Source organism: Malus sylvestris, chromosome 3 (assembly GCF_916048215.2).
Source record: "Malus sylvestris chromosome 3, drMalSylv7.2, whole genome shotgun sequence".
In the NCBI taxonomy this organism is placed as follows: domain Eukaryota; kingdom Viridiplantae; phylum Streptophyta; class Magnoliopsida; order Rosales; family Rosaceae; genus Malus; species Malus sylvestris.
In genome coordinates, this window is record NC_062262.1 from 31,618,858 (window position 1) to 31,636,133 (window position 17,276).

The 17,276-nt window shown below is 41.6% G+C and overlaps 2 protein-coding genes and 1 long non-coding RNA gene across 8 annotated transcripts in view; 1 reads left to right on the forward strand and 2 right to left on the reverse strand.

The window, feature by feature from the left end:
* The window catches only part of LOC126614633 (uncharacterized), a 41,846-nt gene extending 36,788 nt beyond the window's left edge, over positions 1 to 5,058 (reverse strand). Inside the window, exons 1-2 of the mRNA XM_050282287.1 lie at positions 4,578 to 5,058; positions 3,979 to 4,541 (exon numbers count right to left, since the gene is read on the reverse strand). Of these exons, the coding sequence (XP_050138244.1) occupies positions 3,979 to 4,233 (255 nt within the window). The 5' untranslated portion in view covers positions 4,234 to 4,541; positions 4,578 to 5,058. The remainder of the gene's footprint in view (positions 1 to 3,978; positions 4,542 to 4,577) is intronic.
* LOC126614638 (uncharacterized) overlaps positions 1 to 14,951 on the reverse strand; it is a 121,217-nt gene extending 106,266 nt beyond the window's left edge. The window contains exon 1 of the long non-coding RNA XR_007620467.1: positions 14,896 to 14,951. This is a non-coding gene — a long non-coding RNA (uncharacterized LOC126614638). The remainder of the gene's footprint in view (positions 1 to 14,895) is intronic.
* The window catches only part of LOC126614629 (receptor-like protein 2), a 179,565-nt gene that overhangs the window by 131,102 nt on the left and 31,187 nt on the right, over positions 1 to 17,276 (forward strand). The window contains exon 4 of one of the 6 annotated variants that reach the window (XM_050282282.1): positions 15,304 to 15,441. The exons of 4 other annotated variants lie outside the window; for them this stretch is intronic. In XM_050282282.1, the coding sequence (XP_050138239.1) occupies positions 15,304 to 15,319 (16 nt within the window). In that variant the 3' untranslated portion in view covers positions 15,320 to 15,441. Of the gene's footprint in view, positions 1 to 316; positions 551 to 15,303; positions 15,442 to 17,276 lie in introns of those variants that run through there. One more of the 6 variants, XM_050282281.1, reaches the window with a different exon arrangement.

Genomic DNA, 17,276 nt, shown 5'->3' on the forward strand with positions numbered 1-17,276 from the left:
CTCGTTCGATTGAGTTAATTCAGGTTTTGGTACACCGAACACGAAATGTTGATAGTACTAAACGGCACGTGCATACGAAAACCAACATTCGGTGTCGCTTCATAGAGGGGTTTGGAACATGTGTATGGCTATGGTTGTTTGCCAATTTTTTAGTTTGCTGTGATGTTTGCCGCTAGCGTTTTCGAGCTTTAGTGTTTCTTCGTCTTCAAGCTAAAACGAAGACAGAAAAGAACTTCAGATTATGTAGGCATTTAGTTGCTCTATGTATTCCCAAACTTTGAGGATTCCGAATGTAAAGAAACATATCTAAGCTAGAGCAGCTTACTTTCCAACCCAATGGCTCATGGCTTCCTTCTCATCCTTTTATTCTCTCACATCATCTCTACAAATGTTCATGCATGCAACCAAACTGAGCGCGCCTCTCTTTTGTCCTTCGCCTCCACCCTATCTTCTAGTCCTTTAAATTTGACTTTGGTTAACTGTTCCCGTTGGAAGGGCATCACTTGTAATAAGGATGGTTTGGTCACCCCCTTGCTCTTATCCTCCAAAGGTCTCAAAGGAGCTATTTTCCCCTCGTCATCATCACTTGGAAATCTCACACACCTCACCCACTTGAATCTCTCTTTCCGAACAACTTGGAACTGAATTCTTCTTGTCTTTGAATCGTCTTGAGATCCTTGATTTGAGCTTTAATCTTCTTTTTGGAAAGCTACCATTTTCTCTGCCATCCCATAATATCCAGACGTTGGACTTGTCAAGCAATCGCTTCCATGGTGCAATTCCATCATCATTCTTTTGACAAGCTCAAAATTTAACTAGTTTCAACGTCCACAACAATAGCTTCTCAGGTTTGATCCCATCCTCCATATGTCTTCGTTCTTCTCCCTTGATTAGGCTGTTGGATTTTTCCCTCAATGCATTCAAAGGTAAAATTTCTCTTGGACTCAGGGAGGGTTCAAAACTACACATTTTCCGTGCTAGTAACAATAACCTCTCAGGGCCACTCCTGAAAGATATCTACAATGCCACCAAACTTGAAGAGATTGCCTTCCCTTCCATTTCACTCCATGGAGCCATAAGTGAGAAAATTTTCAACCTCACCAACCTAGCAATCCTTGACCCCTCTTTTAATCAATTGAGTGGTGTGCTCCCTCTCCATTTTGGAAAGCTCTCCAAATTGAAACACTTGGCTCTTGATCACAACCATTTTGAAAGTTCTTTGCCCCCATCATTGATGAATTGCACTAACCTTGTGGAAATACATATCGCAGGCAACAACTTTGAAGCGGATATTTGCATGGTCAATTTCTCGAAACTTAGTCACCTCAGTAAACTTGACCTACGTGGAAACCAATTTACTAGTACATTTCCAACAAGCCTTTATTCATGCCAGTTCCTAAAAGCTATTAATTTGGCGTCAAATAATCTAGAGGGACAAATACATCCTGAAATTCTTTCATTGAAATATTTGTCCCTTCTCTCGCTTGGTGGCTTAACCAACATCAATGGGGCAATGGAGATATTAATGCGTTGCCATAGTCTTCAAACTTTGGTATTCGTTCAAAGGTAATGCCAGCTAGTGAAGACATGCTTGATTACGGTCGTTTCCAAAATCTTCGAATTTTGAGTTTTATTAATTGTGAGTTCATTGGTTAAATGCCTTTATGGTTATCAAAACTCAAGAATATGGAGATTTTGTGTTTGAGATGTAGTAGAATTACAGGGCCAATTCCTAGATCCCTGGGGACTCTTCCCAAACTCTTATTCTTGAGCTTGGCAGGCAACCAAATTTCCGGTGAAATTCCAAAAGAACTTTGTGGACTCCCAAGGTTGCTACATGAACCGACCACAACTCAAGTAGATGATTATATTGACCTGCCTATGTTCTCCCCTGCAGACCTAAACTGCCTGCGAATATTTTTCTTTTCTCCACCAACAGTAGACCTATCTCTCTATCACATTCATGGCAGAATACCTACTGAGATCGGCCAATTACACCTTGTCCACAACTTGGATCTTAAAGGTAACTACTTTTCCAGCAACATTCCAGAACAAATATCCAACCTAAACAATCTAGAGAATTTGCGTCTTTCCATGAATCATTTGTCTGGAAGCATCCCATTGTCATTGGCAAGCCTTAATTTCTTAAAATATTTCAATGTCTCGTACAATAATCTTGAAGGACCAATCCCAACAAGCACTCAGCTCCAAAGTTTCAATGCTTCTGCATTTAAGGGGAATACAAAACTGTGTGGTGCTCCACTTCCGAATGAGCGTCTACCAATTAAGGGCATTGATGGAAATAGCAAGAACAACCAAGGCGTGGGCAATGAGCATGAATTTCCATGGTTGTATATTTTCACCATACTAGGTTTCATCGTAGGATTTTTGGGAGTGTTTGGTTCTTTAATTGTTAACAAGACATGAAGATATGCATATTTTAAATTGTTAGACAATGTACAAGATAGGCTCTATGTGATGATTACAGTGCGTATGACAATGATGAAAAGAAGGCTTAGAGGAAACTATATTGTACTTTTCATTGTACATCTTCGGTTTTCTTTTCATACCGAAGACTACAAGAATATGTATACTTCTGATGTTTTCTCTATGTAAAAATTAATACTAGTAGCACTTTTAAGGGTGATTCTGTCAAGGGTGCGTGCTTGGCGTTTATCTATGTTTTTAATATCCCTAGCTTGTGTATGTTGAAATTGTGGAGCCAAAAATATTCACTAGGCGACACGTGGACTTTTGGATAAAAGAGGACAAAAATACCCTCGAGGCATACCGGGTTTCCTACACGCGAGCAGTAGAGAATCATTTTTTCAACCAAGTCAAAAGTGCCCAAAATAGGTATCAACTTAAAGCCTAATTTATTCATATATTTCCCATTTCATTATTTAGCTAATCAATTAGCTAAATAATATACTTATTCCTTTCATATTTCATAAAATCATAATAATTGACTAATTAAGGAATTAATTACCTAATCAATCCCTTAATTGTCAATTTGAAACATCCATTCAAACCTAAAAAATAGAATAGGGCCGGCTACCCCATTCAAAACCTAATACATCACCTTTTTTCTACCTTTTCCATCATCTCTTCCCTTTTATTAGCCAATTAACACCATAAAGCACAAAAACATTTCCTTTCATATTTAATTAGCCAATTAATTGGCTAATTAAACCTAAAATAAACCCTAAAATCTCACCTAGTAGACCGGCCACATTCCCTCTCTTTGCTCCACACCTTTTCAAATTTCTTCCACTATATTAGCCAAATAATGATAACCATTCAATTTAGTAACTTCCCATTTATTTCTATTGTATTTTATTAGCCAATAAAGTGGCTAATAAAACCAAAAATTCACCCAAAAGCACACAAAGGGGCCGGCCCTTTTCTTGAAAATGTGGACCATTTTGGTCCTATAAATAGTCACCCATTTCTACCAAACATTCATTCCAAACCTCTTGCAAAAATTCAAAAACACTCTAAACACTATTTCTCTCTAAATTTCTAACTTTGGCATCGGAGGTTCTTCAGCCAAAGCCCCCCCCCATTCATCGTGGGCGCGTGAGGCTTTTGGCCTTAACCTAAGGTGCTAATTGTTTTGTAGGTGCAAAATCGTCCAAGATCGAAGAGGAGAAAATTTGCATCCACAAATTGGTGCTTTCATTGAGAGTTGAAATCCATACTCGTAGAAGACTCTCGCACAAAAAAGGTTTTTTCTTTATTTTCTAGTCCATTTGAATATTTTTCATACGTTCTTATTATTAGAATTTTTTACTTGCAAAGGTTATTTGATAAAACGTATAAGCAAAATATAATGGCTAGAAATTTAGAAAATTCCACAAGTGAAAATTCTAATGTTCAAGAAATGGGATTGCGGAGATCCGTGAGGCTAAATGCGACAATAAGGGGAGCGGCATCATCATCACGAGCTTCCACCATGGGAACCACCGTGGTGGCTACTTCGGTAGCTACCCGCGGCGAGGTCCATGGTGCCTTCACCACGGCCACCATGGGAACCACCGCGGTGGCTACTTCGGTAGCCACTCGTGGCGAGGTCCATGGAGCCTTCACCACGACCCGGAGATCCGTAAGGCAAAATGCGACAATAAGGGGAGCGGCATCATCACCACGAGCTTCCACCATGGGAACCACTGTGGTGGCTACCTCGGTAGCCACCCACGGCGAGGTCCATGATGCCTTCACCACGGCCACCATGGGAACCACCACGATGGCTACTTCGGTAGCCACTCGTGGCGAGGTCCATGGAGCCTTCACCACGGCCCGAGCCGTGCCATCCAAGGCTCACGGTACCAAGACCACGATCCAAGCCGTGCCATCCAAGTTCACGTGGACCCAAGCCCAAGCCTCGCATTCACATGCACCGCGCATTGAGCAACCTGCTCCCGTGATCCAGCCTGCTCCCGTCGAGCAACCCACTCCCGTGGCCCAGCCTGCTCCTGCCAAGCAGCCTACTTCCGTGGCCCAGCCTGCTCCCGCCAAGCAACCTGCTCCTGCCAAGCAGCCTGCTTCCGTGGCCCAGCCTGCTCCCGCCAAGCAACCTGCTCTCGTGACCCAGCCTGCTCCTAACGAGCAGCCCACTCCCGACGAGCAGCCCACTCTCAAGGCCCACACTGCTCCCGTGGCTTGCCAAGCAGCCCAAGTCGGCCCAAGACTATCTCAACCATCCGGACCTACCATCGAGCCGGGGGCATTCTCACCATATTTTTTCACGGATTTGACATTTCCCAACTCAAATCTCGCGCCCGGAGTCTACCACCTTTCCACTGCCCAAGGAGGCGCATTCCTTCCAAGCTCTTCCAATCCAAATGGCGAACAACACTTGTCTCGACAAGTCATAGAGTTGACGAGCGCCCTTGCACAACAGAAAACCTTGGTGAATAAACTTTTGCAACGTATCGGGATCCAACGTGCCCCGGACGAGGTATCCCGAAGTAGGACAAGGGCAGACGAACATTTCCAGCAGCGTCCCGGTAAGCAGCCACTCGACCAGCCACGAGCCGAACGTTTGGGCAGTGTACATTCCCGTCTTAAAGCGCGAGGGAGCATGCACTCTCGACTAGGCCCACGGATGAGCATACATTCACGGTTGGGGTCATACTCCGATAGTTAACATGAGCAACCTTCCGGGCAAAGTGTCTATTCGCAGCTAAGCCCACAAGGAGCGTCCTCCACCTCACATCAGAGTAGGCAGCACGACGGACGGAGAGAAGCAGTCACTCAATCCAGCTCAAGTTCAACCAGCAGCCTGCGAAGAACTCGCTCGCCTACTAGGAACGCACCACATGCACTGCATTCGCGGCATAGACGAGCCAAACACATGGAAGAGCAGCCTAGACCAGCAAGTCATGACTGGGGGCAGCCGAGAGCTCCGCTACCCCAACAAAGGCAAATTCAGGAAGAAGTAGAGAGACTCTTGACCAAGCGATTGCATGATTTCCAACGCAACGAGGTCACCGACGAGGCACTACGACGGAACATGACCAACATAAGCAGGTCACCCTTCACGGACGAGATCGAGCAGGCAGAGCCTCCACGAGAGTTCAGCATGCCACATTTCACATCTTTCAAAGGGGATGAAGACCCGGAGAGACACTTAAAGCGCTACCGAAGCGCAATGATCCTTTATCGAAACAACGATGAGCTTATGTGCAAGATATTCGCCACCACTCTACAAGGCGAGGCGCAAGATTGGTTCTACACCCTGCCGTCACAATCCATCCGGAATTTCTACGAACTTTCTTTTGGTTTTCACCAAAGAATATTCATCCTATCGCTCGATCAAAAAGAAATCTGATCATTTGTTCAACGTCAAGAAGAACCCAAAGGAGTCAATTCGCGACTATGTGAGGAGGTTCAAAGTAGAGAAGGCAAAAATAGTCGGATGCAACGACTCGATAGCTAGAGCAGCCTTCCAAAAAGGACTTCCAGCAGACCACACGCTATTTGGAAAATTGATCATGAAAGAAGATCTAACTCTGGCAGACTCTTTTGCTTTGGCAGAGAAGTATGCACTTTGGGATGAGGCTCGCCAATGCACATTCAAGGACTTGAAGAAGTACCCGACATCACCTCCCTAGAAGCAGCGGAGGACTTGTTCACATGTTTGACGATATCTAAAGTAGCAATAAGCTCTACCATCATGCGAGAAGAGATGGGGGCCTGACTACCTGTATTCCACAGTTACCTGTATTCTACAGTTCAAAAGCTCTCATCGATGTTATTAAAAATTCAAAAGCTAACTTTGGTGATAGTTGTTGCAACCCAGAAGCACAAGTTTTACTTTCAAACGCATGCAATCATCCTAATAACGTACTATTCTGCCCAATCCAGACGCGCGACGATAAAGGCGTAGACCCTGGCAGATGTAAAGTTTTCTGACAAACGCAACACTGGAAAGACACACTCGAAAGCAAGTTTTGTCCTCGTCACCCTAAAAGATTCTACATAGGAGCAACATGTACCGGCAGTTGAGTACCATTTCTTGCTGCGCATCACACGGCCCTAGCTGACCCTTGCTCAATGATTCAACTCTAGAGTGGCCCAATACCGGCAGTTGAGCATCTCCTGTTGCGTATGACATGGCCCCATCTCCACAGCTCCCTACTGCGTCTTCACGCTGAGCCTAGGTGACGCAACAGAGCGGCCCAACGATGCCTCAGAAGTAGCCGAGCACACTCTAGCTGCGCCTACCCCACCCGATGGAGACTTCTGGCATTTGCATGTCGACGACACAGAAAAGCCTTCATCACTGCCGGCAGAGAAGGCTCCAAAAAGATGGATCCCATATGGGAAGGTCCGTACAAGAACAGCAGAGTAGGGGGCAAGAGTAATTACACCCTCATCACCATGAAGCGGCAAAAAGATTGAAAATAAATGGATGGCCTACAATCTGAAGAAGTACCATGTGTGACCTCCCGCTACATCAAAACCCGAAGACTCAATAAGCTCGACGGGCACCACCTCACAAGCTGAGGACTATCCAGTTGTTATGCAGTTCCTACTTACAGCTAAAGTTCTCGTTCGTTTCACTCGTTTTTCAATGAGGAATTTAGAAGTAATCACAACTTGGCTTGGCTGCATGCTTACAACAACTAATCACTCCTGCACTTCAAAAGAAGACTGCGCCCTTCTTAGGGACTCATCGCAGAAATTGCGCCCCCCGAGGGACCAACTATGCTCTCCAGTGCGAGAGGGTAAACCAATTCTCCGACACCCATATGGGTCAGCTCTCCAAGACGGGAGGATAAACTTTACACTCCGAATATCCAGACGTGGATGAGCCTGGCTGTCCTAGTATAACTAGATGCACGATGGCTTGCGCCGGGATTCCTAGAAGTAGCCGCAATGGTCTTTTTCAAGACTTAGCTAACTGAAGGATTTTGGGTCTCTTGGCCTAATCCGTGGGGAACCGGGCCCTAGAGACGGAGAGGGCACATTACGCAGTACATCCGATGGACGGCTGCCCTGGAATCCTAAAGCTGCTACCGAGTGCACTAAGGTAGCCTACGGATTCCGGAAGACTGCCTACGGCTTGCCCTTCGAGCAGTGAAGCCGCACTAGACTTATACAACCGCACATTCTTGTGAAAGGTTAGACAAGCTAGCGCGCATATACGAAGTTTTATCCACTGCCGACATGCTACGTAGTCGATAAGCTTCACCTCTGCCAAGCGCGGAACAACCTACACCAAGTCCTAAAGTGTTGTGATATTTGCTACGCAACCTACGGAATTGAAGAAAGTCAAAGTTAACAGCCTAGTGGTTACGCGGACTTGTCTGCTTCTGTAAGTAAGGCATCCGGCTGCCAACCCTATGGCTAACAACTTTGCAAAAGTTCTACACCAACACCTACGGCTGCATAGGCTACGCGAGTTTGTCTGCTTATAAAAAAGTAGCATGCCTGCCACTGGTCTATCAAGTTTAAAGGTTAGGGCATGAACAAAAGAAGTGAAGATGAAGAAAAACGAAGGAAAACATGTTTATAAACAACTAGCAAAGGTTGAAGGAGTTCAAGCAAAACAAAAGCTACAAGGAAAAACAAAGAAAATCCTAAAGGCTACCTAAAATACTACACTACAGCAGCTTGGACATTCCACGACTACTCGGTCGCCACACATTCAACAGCCGTAACGCTCTTAGCAGCGGCATCATCCGGCGCTTCATCCCCGGCTGCCCCAGTCTGGGCACTAACTTCTCCAACTACTTCACCAATGGAAGCCTTAAAAGTAAAAGCAAGCAAGTCTTCCGGAGAAATAGAGAAGCTCATCCACTCTCTTCTTAGCATAAGTAGCGAAGCGAAGCTCAGAAATTGCAAGCTTAAGATCTTGAATCTGAGGCGAATCAATCTCAGCAGCAAAGGGAGCAGGCTTTGGCGCCACTTTAGCAGCAGAGTCCACCTTACCACTCTTCATAATAGCAAGTCTCTACAAAGGTGAACCGGACTTGGCTCCCAAAGAACGTCCTGGTACAGACTTCGGCACTGGGGGCATGATAAAACCTTTACGCTGAGTAATCTTATCCACAATTGTACTAGCCATTCTCAACATGGAAGACGCCACATGCTCAGATCTAGCAGCCTTACATTTCTTCCCATTGGAAAATCATGTCAATCACATACCTCTCGGTAGCAAGCGGACCCTCATGAGCAGCAGAAGAAGTCTTCAGTTTTTTCTTAACTGGCATCTCATGAGCAGGCGGGGAAGATCTCTTCTTTCCATCTTCATTCATAGTAAGCTCCACGACAGCGATCAGACGAGCCAATGCATCCACCTTGATCCTCTTTACCTCCTCTTTCTGGAGCAGCCCATCTTTCTTTCGGCAAAGAGGACTAAGCAGCCAACGACATTCATGGTACTCAGCAGGGGAGCTCAACCCAGCATTCCAACAGGCAGGAGGCCTGCATGCCCAACATTCCAGCAGCCCATGAGACTCGCAATCTCCTTATTTCTCTCAATCACCAGCCTGGCCCGAGTCAGGTCCAAGAGCCCAAAGAACATGAGCCATGCGGCTCGCCTAGCACTGCGCCCCAGCACCACAATCCGCGACCCTAGTTGCACAAGCTTCCTTTTGGCTCAAGCCAAGCCAAGCTGCCCAAGCAGTGGTCCCTGCCACAACATCTCCTCGGCCCATGCCGAGCCAACTCCTGGCCCCTGCCAGCCTATGTGCCGCACCACCCCGACGGCTGCCCCGCAATAGCACTATCCAAGAATAAGGCAAGAATAATTAAAATTTTCTTACATCGGTGCGGCACGAAGAAGACGAAGAAAGCAACGAAAGACGGTCCTTTGCACGGGCAAGATGTAGAAGATTGCTAGAGGAGGGGGAACAAATATCCTCTAAGCTATCTCTCTCTTGTAGGGTAGAATAAATCGCTCTCCAAAGTTGATTTAATAACCCACTTAAGGTGGACTTAAATAGGCTTTGAGAGAAATTTATTTCCCTTTCCTAGAAGGATCTAATTTCCTATTAAAGAGAGAATCAACATCAAAATAGGAAGCAGTCTTAAGTTTCCTAAAGCAAGAAGATCTCTACACCTGCTGCCCTTTTTTGCGAGCAGCCCAACAGGTGTGGGGGCATTTGTGGAGCCAAAAATATTCACTAGGCGACACGTGGACTTTTGGACAAAAGAGGACAAAAATACCCTCGAGGCATACCGGGTTTCCTACACGCGAGCAGTAGAGAATCATTTTTTCAACCAAGTCAAAAGTGCCCAAAATAGGTATCAACTTAAAGCCTAATTTATTCATATATTTCCCATTTCATTATTTAGCTAATCAATTAGCTAAATAATATACTTAGTCCTTTCATATTTCATAAAATCATAATAATTGACTAATTAAGGAATTAATTACCTAATCAATCCCTTAATTGTCAATTTGAAACATCCATTCAAACCTAAAAAATAGAATAGGGCCGGCTACCCCATTCAAAACCTAATACATCACCTTTTTTTCTACCTTTTCCATCATCTCTTCCCTTTTATTAGCCAATTAACACCATAAAGCACAAAAACATTTCCTTTCATATTTAATTAGCCAATTAATTGGCTAATTAAACCTAAAATAAACCCTAAAATCCCACCTAGTAGACCGGCCACATTCCCTCTCTTTGCTCCACACCTTTTCAAATTTCTTCCACTATATTAGCCAAATAATGATAACCATTCAATTTAGTAACTTCCCATTTATTTCTATTGTATTTTATTAGCCAATAAAGTGGCTAATAAAACCAAAAATTCACCCAAAAGCACACAAAGGGGCCGGCCCTTTTCTTGAAAATGTGGACCATTTTGGTCCTATAAATAGTCACCCATTTCTACCAAACATTCATTCCAAACCTCTTGCAAAAATTCAAAAACACTCTAAACACTATTTCTCTCTAAATTTCTAACTTTGGCGTCGGAGGTTCTTCAGCCAAAGCCCCCCCCCCCCATTCATCGTGGGCGCGTGAGGCTTTTGGCCTTAACCTAAGGTGCTAATTGTTTTGTAGGTGCAAAATCGTCCAAGATCGAAGAGGAGAAAATTTGCATCCACAGAAATATTATGTCATTTAAGACTACCAGATGGCTTAGAGAATGGGTATTGAAGCGTGATGGCATGACAGAGTCATTCTCTACAAATATTTGCTTGAACAATAAGAGTCTGAAGAGAGAATTATATAGCACGGTATGGAAGACTACATGACGTTGTGCAGGAATAAGTTGTTCAATTAAATATATTAATCTAGTTAGGTTGAAGATTTTCTTATGTTTTTTTATTTTTCTTCTTATGTTCATATTTTGAAAGTTGAAATATTACAAATTTGAATGTCTACTTCGAGCATGTCGAGTCATATTCTTTCTCACCATGCTTTCCTGTGGGGAAAGTTTATGGTTTAAGGTTTCAAGGTGTGGGCCGGGAAAGTTCTTGGATGTGTTTAGCTTCATTCCGGTTTGATAGATATGTTTAAAAGGTCAAAATGAAATTAAATTGCAGCTCTATAAAAATAAGGACATATGGCGAAATTTAAATGAAGGTATTATGGCTGATATGGTACTACTGTACAAGATAATGTAAATAGAATAACACAAAACATCTGAACCCAAACGTGAATATCAAAAACTATAACTGTGTCTTTTTATAAAACACGCGGCCTGATTACCATCAGAATCTTACTATTACAAAGCATAAACTGCTCATTGCATGATTTACGTCGGCACGATGTCGAAGAACCAACTCATGTGCTTATTTATGTAAAAACCAGTTTCAAATAGTTTTATAATTACACAATTTGGGTCACACCCGACCCGTTTCGGCCCAATACAGCAGAAATGGTTTCTCCTTATTGAGATTTTGAATTAGAATGTGCAGAGAATTGGGGCGAAAGAAGGAGCTGAAAAAATGGTGGAGAAGAAAGGAGGCTCCAAGTCGAACGTTGCAATCATTCATCCCGATCTGGGCATCGGTAACTCCTTCTTCTTCTCTTTTCCTTCTGTTGTTCATGAAAATTGTGGAGGAGCTTTTGGGATGGAGTTTTTGATGTTGTGAATGTGATGGGTAGGTGGAGCTGAAAGACTGATCGTCGACTAAAGTTCACGTTTTCACTTCCCACCACCGATAAAAATCGATGCTTTGAGGAGACCGTTTCTAGTGTGTGGCAGTGCATGGCTTTCTCGACTTCAATTCTATGCTTTGATCAAATAAATCATTTTTTCATCAATAGTATCAGTAGTACGAGAATTGAAAGGTCGTGATTGAATTGAAAAAATACTGTTTGGATCAAAACCTAAACGTTGGGCCCAAGGATGGAGTCGGCCCAAAAGGAGGCCTGGAGGAATAGAAGATCAAGGCCCGGCCGAAACTGAGGAAAGCAGGAAAGGGCCTTTTCTGACTTGATACAATTCATAAGGGCCACTTGCCTACCTACCCAAGGACCAAGTGGTGTAGACTGATCAGACTGCACAGCCCATAAAGTACTTTATGGTGGCATTACATGTAATAAAGCTGATGAGTCATCACCCTCAGACCGCATTCGGGCAAAGTTGTCGCTATAGGAGCCAAACCGAGTCGTCTATAAAAGGAGGAAGAGAAGATAGGAATAAGGACAATCAATCAAACAAACAAAAGCACAAACTCTACTCAAAAAGCCAGATTTGCCTTTCAAAACGAAGCTGTAGTCAGCCCAAGCCTTCATCCCCCGCGGGATAATCTTTTCTCTTAACCTCTGTAATAGCTCTGCTACCTTGTTCGAACTTGTTGTAGTATCGATTCACCTTTTGTATTCTCCTTTCCCCCTTCCTCCCTCTAAGCTTTCAGACCTTTGACAGAACTACAAAGATAGGGACCTGCAAGACGATCAGCCTTAATTGATAAGGTTTAATCTTGCCCGACCTGCTTTGCTCTGTCTTTGTCTTCTCTTTCTTTAAAGTCTAGCAATATGTTGTATACTTCCAGTTATATGCAAGTTGTTTCTAGCAAAATCACGATGACAAAGCTTTCTCAGTACTTGGATCCGATTTGAATATATCTTCAGTGTTTAAATCAGATCCAAGTCCTAAGCCCTCGGGCATGTAAATCTGATTAGTTTAAAAGTCCTTGGCCTCAAGGCATAAAAAAGAACTTTATGTGGACTTAACCCATCCACGACAATCCTTGATAAACGAGAAGTCCGAAGTTACTTGGGGCGCAAATAATCGATCTACCTCGTGGTTTTGTTTCTATTATATCATGATTATCATAGAACGCTTAAGTATGGAATGGATTCTGATAGGAAGCCTCAAGGCCTACACCTAAGGCCCCACAAAGGCACTTATTTGGATTCATTCTATTCTGCGGTCTAGATGGTTTGAGTATAAGAACGGACTCTAATGGGAAGCCTCAAGGCCTACACCTAAGGCCCCACAAAGGCACCTATTTGGGTTCGCTCTACCTCTCAGACTCGGATAAACAGAAATATAATAGTTATAAGACTCCGACAACCATAAAGACCAAATATGATATGTTCAAGTACTGGTTTAGTTTGACAGGAAACCTCAAGGCCTACACCTAAGGCCCCACAAAGGCACCTGTTAAATCTAACACGGTTTCTCGGGCATATACATATTCACAACTAAAACTTGACAACCATTTTACATCTGCCATGCTAAAGATGGCAGTGGCACGCCTGAGCACCCAAATGTTAACCTTAATTGTGAGCCTCAAGGCCTACACCTAAGGCCCCACAAAGGCACCTCTCAAAGTTAACGTTGTCCTTCTCTTTCAGCCTTGCCCGAAGAGTCTTGCCTGACGAGACTTGCCCGACAAAGCCCGACAGGAAAGCAGAAGCTCGACAGCAGCCCTCAACTGGCGCCGATCTCCCAGGGGAGCTGTGTGCTCGTTGGCCAGGAAGTCTTGCCCGACGGAAATTCCTGCGACGAACAAATACTATTTTTTTATAATTGACAATCTAATGGACAAAAAGGCGGATGGATAATTGCCTCTACACCTGTCGCAAATTGGTTTTGGGTTGAATGCTCACATTCTAATATGGTAAATGGGAGCTTCATCAAATAGGGTAATATGTATGTAGATGGATGTTAGGCCTTGGGGTTAGAAGGTGGTTTATACGTTTCGCTTCTTTTAGGCCCTTTGGGAATGTATAAGAGTTGGAACAAACACAACATGTTTTCCTTTCTTTTGTTTTTATTTACCAGTTTCGCGTTGATCAACTGTCATTCAAGATCACTGCATAGTTTGATGTTATACTGTCATTTGGTTTCACAGGTATCTTTCCAGTTACTATATATGGTGCCTTCCTACCCCCAGGGCTGGCCCAGGCCCAGTGCAAGCAGGGCGACCGTCCGGGGTCCAAAAAAATTAGGGGCACCAAAATTATTAAGGCGGTATATTTATATATGTTTTTATAAGAGTATAAATTTATAAAATTTGGTTCAAAGACATAGAAATTTAACTAGAAGTGGTGGTTTGTCATTTGAAAATAATGAGAAGGTCTTGGGTTCAAAACACCAAGTGTGCTTATTTACTCTCCATTTTTTACAAATTTCTTTTTATAAGAGTATAAATTTATAAAATTTGGTTAAATGATCAAGAAATTTAATTAGAAACAATGATTTTTATTGTTTAAAATTAACATGAGGTTCTAAGTTTGAAATGCTATGTGCATGTTTATTCTTTTCAATTTTTTAAAATTTTTGTTTGGTTGTTAATTTATTTTTAGTTACTATCTATTAGCTATGTGGGTTGTTATTTTTAAATATTCGTTTTAATTCAAGTCTAATCTTCAACAAAGAGTAATACGTAGACCAAATTTGCAAATTATAAGACGTGTCATCAAAATGTTTAATTTAGTGCCCATTCATTAATAATACATATCAATTAAAGACTCGAGAACATCATTATTTTTTAGTACCATATTGACAAGGTTAGTAAATAAGAAAAAAAAAACACCTCACGATTTATTCAAAAACACATTCAATGGAAAACAAAACTCATCATCTATCTACTTGTAAGCCCGAAGTTTTTTTGTTTCCCTCTCTCAATACAAAATAAATTAGTCTTTCTGTGTTTCTAAATTATTGAATTTGAAGTGTTTTTCTAAGTATAATTTTATCGATGTCTTATGTGTGAAAATAAATAATTTTCTTATATGAAGTTATGGCACTTTTTTTAAAGTCGTCCCGGGCCTCAAAAATCTATGGACCGGCCCTGCCTACCCCGACATATATTCTATCGACTCCATGCTTTGTGTGGATATATACGATGCCTTTCTATTGCTCTCTGCAAGCTGTTCACGTGGCCATCGTTTGATGTAATACTAGCAGATCAGGTTTCTGTTGTCATCCCACTGCTGAGGCTTAAGAAGGCAACAAGGGTATTTGCACCTATTTCGTGTGAATTGTTATCTGGTAACTTCTGGTAGTAGAGTTGTTTAATGCATCTTTCTGTCCAGGTTTTGTTTTAGGACCAATCCCAACAAGCACTCAGCTCCAAAGTTTCGATGCTTCTGCATTTGAGGAGAATTCAAAACTGTGTGGCCCTCCACTTCCGAATGAGTGTCTACCAATTAAGGGCATTGATGCAGATAGCAAAAACAACCTAGGTGTGGACAATGAGCATGATTTTCCATGATTGTATATTTTTACCGTACTAGGTTTCATCGTAGGATTTTGGGGAGTGTGTGGTTCTTTAATTGTTAAGAAGATAGGGAGATATGCATTTAAATTATTTGACTATGTACAAGATAGGCTCTATTTCATGATTACAGTGCGTGTGAACATGATGAAAAGAAGGCTTAGAGGAGACTAGATTGTGCTTCTTATCGGTTTTCTTTTCATACCAAAGACTACGAGGATATGTATATTACCTTTTGCTTTAGGTCTATGTCCCTCTTTTTTTCCTTGTATTTTCTTTTATAAGAAGGGTAAGGTAGTTTCCTGTATTTTATTTTTATTGTTTTATGAGGGTGTTTATCCCCCTTACTAAGATTGTTAGGATATGTAGACTACCTTGTCCCTTTTTTTTATTGTATTTTCTTTTGCAAGAAGGGTAAGGTTTATGTACCCTCATTTCTTGTAATTTTTTTTTGTTTTGTGTGGGGTAATGTTTATTCCCCTTACTAATGTAACTGTCTTTTTTCATATCAAAATATATTAAACTAAGAGTGCACAATGTGGGATATACTCTTTTTACAATGCATGCAGTGTTAGAGCATTGATAAACGTGCAGAAATGTAAAGAGTATATGCACAAAAATAACATAAACAACCTACATTATTGAAAGTGAACGTCAGAAACTGCAAGTGATCCTCGTCTCCACTAGAGTACAACTACTAACTCCTGAAGAGCTTCAAAACAAAAAGGTGTGACTAGGCAAAAATAAAAGTTTTCTAGAACCTTGCTTTTTGGAATATAGTAACCCCTCGTTGTACAAACTGATAAGGACTTGGACCACCTACAAAAGTTGGGATAAAAACACTTAAAAATACTTGCAAGAGAACAAGGTAGTTGTAGTATAAATGGCTCAAGCAATGTCGTTTTCCGTAGGGATTATTTAAAACAATTTATGCAAAATTAAAATCTTAGTTAATTATTTGAAAACGAAGATTGGAAAAGGTTGACTTAATTACCTAAATTAAGAAAAATGAAATTAGTTAAAAGGGTTAACTAAAAGCTGCAATTTCAAAGAAGGAAAAAGGAAACAATTTTTAGAATTCAAAGTGAGAAAGTACTAGGATTCCGCCGTCATCTTAACAATGCTATGTAGTTTTACCAATTACTTATGAATTACACATGTGCAACTTTGAAGGTTGGGTTTTCCTTATGCATATTCTACTTGTGGTATTCAAGCTAGAACGTATATCAAACATGCAATATGTCTGTGGCATTCAGATCAAATATAAACATGCATGACTCATTACGCTTTGTGAAACCATTTGAAAAACTATGCAACCCCAAAAACGTGGCATTCGCCCTAAGTGAAATTACAATTATCAATCACAAGAAGCAATGTTCAATCCTCCGGTGGCATTCCGACCGAATTGCATCCGATTACTTATCTAAACATCCTAATGGTAGCTAAACATTAAGATATAGAGACAATTTAAACACAATGATTAATAATTCAAAGTATGTATCTATAATATCATAAGCAATTAAATAAAGACTACATATTCATGCTAAGTCTCAAGGCATCGCCCTAACAAATAGAAATTAGTTATGAACAACCATAAAACAAAATGAATTTTATTGAAATAGAAAAAATGATAGAAAACACCTTGAAATACAAAACGTCAAAGCCTAACTAAGTTCTCCCAAATTGATGCGTACCCATTCTAATGGCTAAAAAGCCTTATTTATACTACTACAACATAAAGTCCTACTTAGAAAAGGTCTTCTAAAACTAGGAAACATAATAAAATAAGATAATTAGGAAATAAAAGGTTTCTTATTTGACCTGAAATTTGGACTTCTCAAAAAATCAGACTTTTGACCCATCAAATCAACTCCGATTTGGTCTCAAAATGTCTCTTTTGAAAGCTGAAGACGTCCTCTACAAATCCTCAGAAGTAATCTTTCTCAAAATATGCAATCTTGACTTTCAAAATACCAAAAACATCCAAAAATATTAATCTGGGAAAGCTGCGCGCTAGACCTTCTTTTCTTCACCATGGTCAAACCGGCTTGGTAGAAAAATCTAAAACTTGAGACAATCATATTGAAAGGCACATGAACATCCTCTAATTGGAATCACTCTAAAATTCATT